General features: G+C 41.7%; 1 protein-coding gene across 2 annotated transcripts; it reads right to left on the bottom strand.

Moving 5' to 3' along the window:
- Positions 1 to 1446: 1446 nt before the first annotated feature.
- On the bottom strand, positions 1447 to 5465 carry LOC148039740 (replication protein A 70 kDa DNA-binding subunit B-like). 2 transcript variants are annotated; one of them, XM_087693578.1, is made up of 13 exons: positions 5267 to 5465; positions 5122 to 5156; positions 4894 to 5040; positions 4535 to 4717; positions 4126 to 4303; positions 3744 to 4014; positions 3474 to 3576; positions 3268 to 3392; positions 3111 to 3189; positions 2857 to 3001; positions 2598 to 2758; positions 2387 to 2507; positions 1447 to 2183 (listed from the first exon to the last, which is right to left on the bottom strand). In XM_087693578.1, the coding sequence occupies exons 1-13, from the start codon at positions 5399 to 5401 to the stop codon at positions 1983 to 1985; spliced, it is 1884 nt and encodes a 627-aa protein (XP_087549704.1). In that variant the 5' UTR covers positions 5402 to 5465; the 3' UTR covers positions 1447 to 1982. The 2 variants fall into 2 exon arrangements, with proteins under 2 accessions (XP_087549704.1, XP_087549707.1); XM_087693581.1 differs by lacking the exon at positions 5122 to 5156 and having other exon boundaries at positions 5157 to 5465.
- Between the last annotated feature and the right edge of the window lie 1228 nt (positions 5466 to 6693).

Raw genomic sequence — 6693 nt, 5'->3', positions numbered from 1 at the left:
ATGAAAGACATCTTCTAACTTTCAACAAAAACACATAATAGTGAAATTCTCTTATGATTTAACTTTCTTTTGGTGGGCAACTTACACATCACTCCATTAAAACAAATTAAGGCACATTGATGGCATGCCAATCCAAACATCCTTGATGCATCTTGCTACAAGAGTGAATCCAAGGGATAATAAATCTTCCAATCTTCTATGACCCTAAGGGGCCACTTTAGGTAACATCTACAAAGCTAGCACAAGCCTTCAACTTGAAAAGGTTTCCCTTTGGAAGACATCCAAAATAACAAGAAGTTATTTGATGAGGGTGAGTAAGTTGGCCAATCATCCTTAACATTAGTAAGTACTATCTATATCCCTTAAATCCCTCATAGAAAAGCCGTACCTTTGGGCATTTGAATCTACACTCTTGGAACTTCAAACCACTTAAATCCATTTGAGTTGCTACTATAATGACGCCATACCTTTGGGCAATTGATTCTCATACCAAATTCATTCCAAATTCTCATACCTTTCTTCCAACAAGCAAAATCAACTTGATGGGGATTAAAAGCATTATTGAAAGGAAAGTTATTAAGCAAAAGTCATGAACCCAAATACTCTTATTTTATATATATTGCAATTGTCATGAATCCAAAAGTCATGGAACCCAACAATTGGATTTGGCAAATCCAATAAACTTGATTTGGCACAATTTCAAGTGCTCAAATTTTCCCAAGCGCATGTAAAAGCCTAACTATTGATCAACTTTATCTTTGCGTTCTAACAAAGTATATGGTACGTACAACCTCTCTTGCTTTGTTCATTAGCAAATCAATTCCCAAGCGCATGTAAAAGCCTAACTATTGATCAACTTTATCTTTGCGTTCTAACAAAGTATATGGTACGTACAACCTCTCTTGCTTTGTTCATTAGCAAATCAATTCCCAAGCGCATGTAAAAGCCTAACTATTGATCAACTTTATCTTTGCGTTCTAACAAAGTATATGGTACGTACAACCTCTCTTGCTTTGTTCATTAGCAAATCAATTGAAGCGTCATGTTTTGATAGTTTATCTACTAGCCCAACAAGCCTAGAGGACCAACCTACAATATTAACCTACAATATTATTCTCTTACCTTAAACACATTCTTTCTTTACCATAAACACATTGAATATACTGATTGAGCATGTCGTTTGTCATGTTCTTGCTTTCCCACCTTGTCCTATGATTTGCTAACTTGTGGAGTGTTTGGACGTACAGTTCAATGCTGGAGCAATGATAAGCCATCTTCCGAGAGATACTGGCAACCATTATACACTCATTTCATTGAGACTCTTTAATTTCGATGTGTTTCAAAGATTCGCGACAAGGATCTATAACTCCTTGCCACTCTTAAGCCTTGATCAAAGCTGTAAGCGTCCAACAATTAAAGGACTCCTGACTCGACAGAGAGCGAAAGGAAATGATATCAACGATAACAAATCAATCCCTTGTGAAATTTTCCCGTCCAAAAGAGCGAAAAACAAATGTAAACATGGGTCCATGACCGTTCAAGCCATCTTCCGAAAGATTCTTGGCAACCATTGAACTTCTGATACAACAATGTATCATATATACAACTATTGGCGCACATCCATATTGTTGAAGTACCAAATTGCAAGGACAACAAACAAGCAACTCAGATCAGCTTCTTGGCATAGTTAATCGCGCGATCAGTGACTATACAAGGGTGTGCGACGATTGATCAGATGGTAGTAGTGTACAAAGGGGCAGTCTTCGACAAGTTGGCATAGGAGAAATAAGACACCTTATGCTTGCCGGGTAGCACTCAGTCGAAGGCATTCCCAAAATCTTCATGATTGATGTGTGGCACTCGTCAAAGGCATTCTCAAAACCCTCAGGCTTGCAGGGTGGGCACTCATCATAGGAGGCAAACCCAAAAAACACTTCCGGGAGCCAGCCCAATTCTTACTAGCTTGTCGGGAATAAGGAAAACTAGCTGGCATCCTTGAGCTTGGCGATCTGCTCCAGTAGAAACTTGCTTTCTTCCACCCAAACCATGGCTGCAACTGACCTGATTGTGATCCTCTGCCTCTTCTCATTCATGTACTCTGTCTGAGCCACGCTTATCTGAAATACCAAGGGTACCCACATTGCCTTCTTCAGCTCCGCCTGGTAGACCTTCATATCAGAGTCCTGCACAGCCCAAATGATTGTAATTTTAGTGGCAGCAAAACATAGCTCAATTGGTGCTTTCAGGCACTGAAAGACCTGTAAGAACTGCCACAGAAGAGGCAGCAAAAAATTAACCTAGCAGCAAGTTCGATCATTTAGGGGCCTACAAGCACTGGATTATAACTGCAATATAAATGGCAGTAAATAGTGCACCAATTTTAAACCTGTGATTTTATGTCTGCTAGTTCATCAGCTGAGTGACCAAGGAGAACTTCAGCTTGTTCATTGAAGGCAGATGCCCAGGCTTCACCAGTGAAATCAGAAACCTTTACAGTCATGATGTATCTGCAACGTCCAAGAGAGGTGTGATATAACAGAAATTTTAAAAGTCATGACATCTGCATTAGTTGAATATCCTTAAGACGAAAAGCCAACCTTCGGCTGAAATTATCATAGTGCTTTTGACATCCCTCACACCAGAACCTCGACCCAAGCTCCTCTGTAACCTTCCGATTACAAGATTGGCAGGCCATATACCACATGGCTTGATCAGGCTTTATAAAACTAATGTAGGCTCTGACCTTGAAGTATGCAGGCTGCAAATAATAAGAATCAGACGAGTGACACTGATTTTGTGTATGTAGACTGAATGCAAGCCTATAGATTACGATTATAACAAGACGCTGATTTTTACCTTCTCTTCTCCGACATTAGGTTTAATTATCTCCGAGATGAACTCTCTCTCTGAATAGAGAGATCGAGCACCATTTCGGGTGCCTCCTTGAGGAAGACTGGCGCCTGCAGCAGTCAACTGAGCATCTTTGCCCTCCCCACTGAACCTGTAGAAGAAATTTGGAGGTGTCTCAAAACGATGCAGACATTGAACGGCACAAGCAAGTCATTTCACAGGCATCAGATCAAAACAAAGGATAATATCAAGTAAGATACCATAATCTTAACTTCTGAGCTTCTTTAACATCAGGATTGATAAGAACAAGACTGTTTTGCGTTGTTGAAAGTGAGACACCTGTTTGCAATCCACCAAAAACTAGTCAGTTACGAGCCAAAGTTATTCGAGAAGTCTGAATTAGGCATCTGATCTCACCTTGGAAGTCAGAGACTCGTAATCCCTTGATCAGCACTGTAGGCGAATCATTCAACATGTTCAACAACTGTTCACCTTCCTTTAAAGCAAGGCTATTCCAGAGGCTTACGGTGACAGTCTTCTTGCTGCAATCAAGAAAAAATGAGACGACCACAAATGCAAGCTTCCTTGATTTGAGCAGCTCACATCATGTATGCATCTCAAACCTGTCATCTGCTATTGTCACATCTCGCTTGGGGATCTCCTCATTATTACTTTTCCTTCTAATGCTTGCTACACTAGCAACACTTTGTACCACGCCAATCACATCTACATTCAATGATCAAAGAAAGGTAGCAGACATTTTAGAAACAAGAAGCAGAGCACGAAACATCATCATTACAAGCAGGACAAAACATTGCACGGTGCAGAATTCACAAAAAGCCCCAGACTCAAATCATTGATTAACATGTAAGACCCCCAAAAAACCCACTGACCTACAAGCTCTCTCCCATTCACATGAGGGCCAAGCTCATCAATCTTTACTGGTCGGCAAAAAACCTCAGGTATTTTAATTCCACCATCTGGAACCTCTTCCACCTCTGAGTTCACGTTAAGTGTCATCTCGTAATCATTCTTGACAGTGGAGTAAAGCTTGTTGGCTACTCTCAAGCTTCCCTTGGATATGAAATACACTTTCCCAAGTTCTAGCTTGGGGAAGAACTTGTCTGCAGCCTCCCTGAACATGGTTGCTTGAATTTGGGTCGCCTATTTTGCAATCAGACAGTGAGACCATATTAGAGATAAAAAATGCATGCTTTCAAACTCACAATAAGCAGGTCAAACACAAACAAGCTTTGACATGGTTTAGAGAAGCACATCTTCATCCGTAAGCTCTACTGTGAACAGGTTTCCTTCTCCTCGAGCATTCTTGAAGGATCGCATAGGCCCTTTGCCTGTAACTCTGACCTTGATAGTCCAATTTCCCTGGTAGGGATTGAGAGAGACAAGAGGATAAACCCTCCGTGATATTCCCATTCTTGCAGCAGGTGCAGCACTGGAAGACATACAAGCCCCAGGCTTTCAGACATGACTTGACTAGTGATTTCTCATTGGCACATAGGCCACATTTAGCGTCAAACATAGCAGATCAGCTTTCAAACTGTGATGCTGTAACCCTGACAGTGCTTACAATTGAAGATAAATTGTATCTTTTGTTGACCAAGCCTACAGATTAAGCATGTCCACTCTCAAGCAAGCTCACTAGATTGAGCACGATACCACTTACTTATGATGTTGTTCTTGGACAATCTGAGCAGCAGACATAACTTTGGAATCGCTAGGCCTTTTAAGCAGCATTATTGAAGGGACAGAAGACGAATCAGGCGCCACCTTCTCTTCCACCTTCGCACCTCCAACCTCATGGTCCAGAGCAAGTGTGACAATTTCACCTTTGACGATGAGAAGAACTCTGCCATGACAAGATACAATTACATTCTACAGCAGCAAGCGAGTTTCATCAGAAACTCATATTTCTCCATTTTTGTCCGAGGCCAAGCAACCATATCACTAGAGCACCAAGTAAACTGCCAGAAGATCATATCTCTGCATTTTTGCCCTCTTGGAAGGCAAGCACATTGCACTTACTTGGAAACTTGGTTTGGGACCTCATTGATTGTGAACTCACTGACGCGAACCAGGCCAAGGTTATCCAACTTCCCTGCCTTGACATCACGGACCAGGTCGGAAGAAAGGGCGGCTTTGATCTTATCAGTGCCATCACTGGCAAACATCCTGCAAGAGAACCACACAATTGAGTCCACACGGGCACGTGCACACGCACGCACGCACGCAAACACACAGAGAAAGGCTTACATGTAACGGTTTCCAGCGGGCTTCAGGTCGACTACCTGAGAAATGGAAACAAGAAAGAAACCGCAACCAATCAGCACAGGTCGAAATCCTCAACATCGTTGCAGCAGATGGGGTAAAACAGGAGAAAATGCCTAACGAACCGCACCTGCACAACATAATCGACTGGGTCACTTGAGCTGCCCTGAGCAATCATGGAAGCTATGCAACTGGGCGTGACACACGCCATGGAAGCTCTTCTATTGTCGAAACTGCACAGAGAAACAGACAGACAGACAGGCATACACAGAGAGCGAGAGAGGGGGAGGGGGCGAGGAGCGATGGTAGAGGGACAATCGATGTCTTTAGAATTTAAAGGTTTTGCCTTATATTTGTAATTTGATTTTGTGAGAGGGCGGGATACGAGAGAGGCTTCCCGCCCCCCCTTTTGGCCCATTTTTCAGTTGCCTCCCAAGTTCCCAACTTCCAAGGGTTGAATTTTGTATAGAAACGATGGATGGAATTCAAAACCATTTTATCCGGGAAGGTAGCTTGTAAAACTTGTGAAAATAAAACAACAAGCTGCAACCCAATTCGTCGGGCTGGTCGCGGGTGCCTAAGTTGTGGAAGGTCCAAGGATCGAACCCCACAATTGGGCAGCTCTGCGGTGCATTGCCTTTGGGTGAACTGGCAACGGGTGATCTTATTAAGAATTTCTACCAAAAGGCAAATAATTATATTCCACACAAAACAAAACTTGTAAGAACAAATGATTCACATGGTGGAAAACAATAAAAATGATGTAAACAAAAGCAATAATGAAAACTAGCATTTCGCACGCGCACAAAATGCTCAACAATCCATTTCTCATCTTTCTCTCTCCTCTTTTTCCTCTCTTTCTCTCCCCCAAATTCTCTCTCTCTCTCTCTCTCTCTCTCTCTCTCTGTGTGCCTTCTATTTTAGTATTTTTTTCTTTTCTCCTGATTCTTTCTCTCTTTTCTCTCCCCGCTTTTCTTCTCTCTCTCTCTCTCTCTCCTTTTATGCTCCCCCCTCTCTCCTCTCTTTTCCTTCTCTCTCCCTCTCCTCTTTTTTCCTTTTTTTCTTCTTCTTCTCTCTCTGTCTCTCTTCATTCTCTTTTTAAATTTTTTCTTTTCTCTTTCTCTCTGTCCTTTTCATCTCTTTGTGCTTTTCTTCTCTCTCTCTCTCCTCTCTTTTCCTTCTCTCTTTCTCCTCTATTTTTTATTCTCTCTCTTGTAAAATTTTATATTTTCTCTCTCTCTAATTCTCTCTACATGTTCTCTCTCTCTTCTTCTTCTTCTTCTTCTTCTTTCACTTTCTTTCCCCCCTCCCCCCTCAATCTCTCTTAAAAAGTATGTAAATTTTATCTTTTCCCTATATATAATTCTCTCTTTATGTTTATTCTCTCTCTCTCTCTCTCTCTCTCTCTCTCTCTCTCTCTCTCTCTCTCTCTCCGCCCCTTTTTCTTCTCCCCTTTCTTCTAATTTTCCTTTTTTTCTTCTCTCCCTTTTAAATTTTATCCTCTCTCTCTCTCTCTCATTTTCTTCTCCTTGTCTCTGTCTCCCCTCTCTCCTCTCT

Source organism: Lygodium microphyllum, chromosome 2 (genome assembly GCF_053477565.2).
Source record: "Lygodium microphyllum isolate KBCC chromosome 2, Lygodium_microphyllum_v1.1.10, whole genome shotgun sequence".
NCBI lineage: Eukaryota > Viridiplantae > Streptophyta > Polypodiopsida > Schizaeales > Lygodiaceae > Lygodium > Lygodium microphyllum.
This window is presented reverse-complemented; position numbering and strand designations above follow the sequence as displayed.

Excerpts from the sequence above, each read along its gene's own strand:
- LOC148039740 (XM_087693578.1), bottom strand. The coding sequence starts at position 5,401 with ATGCCTGTCTGTCTGTCTGTTTCTCTGTGCAGTTTCGACAATAGAAGA. Across the intron at positions 4,718-4,893 it reads GTCCCAAACCAAGTTTCCAA|AGTTCTTCTCATCGTCAAAG; the intron begins GTAAGTGCAATG and ends TTGTCATGGCAG. Across the intron at positions 2,759-2,856 it reads CTAATGTCGGAGAAGAGAAG|CCTGCATACTTCAAGGTCAG; the intron begins GTAAAAATCAGC and ends TATTATTTGCAG.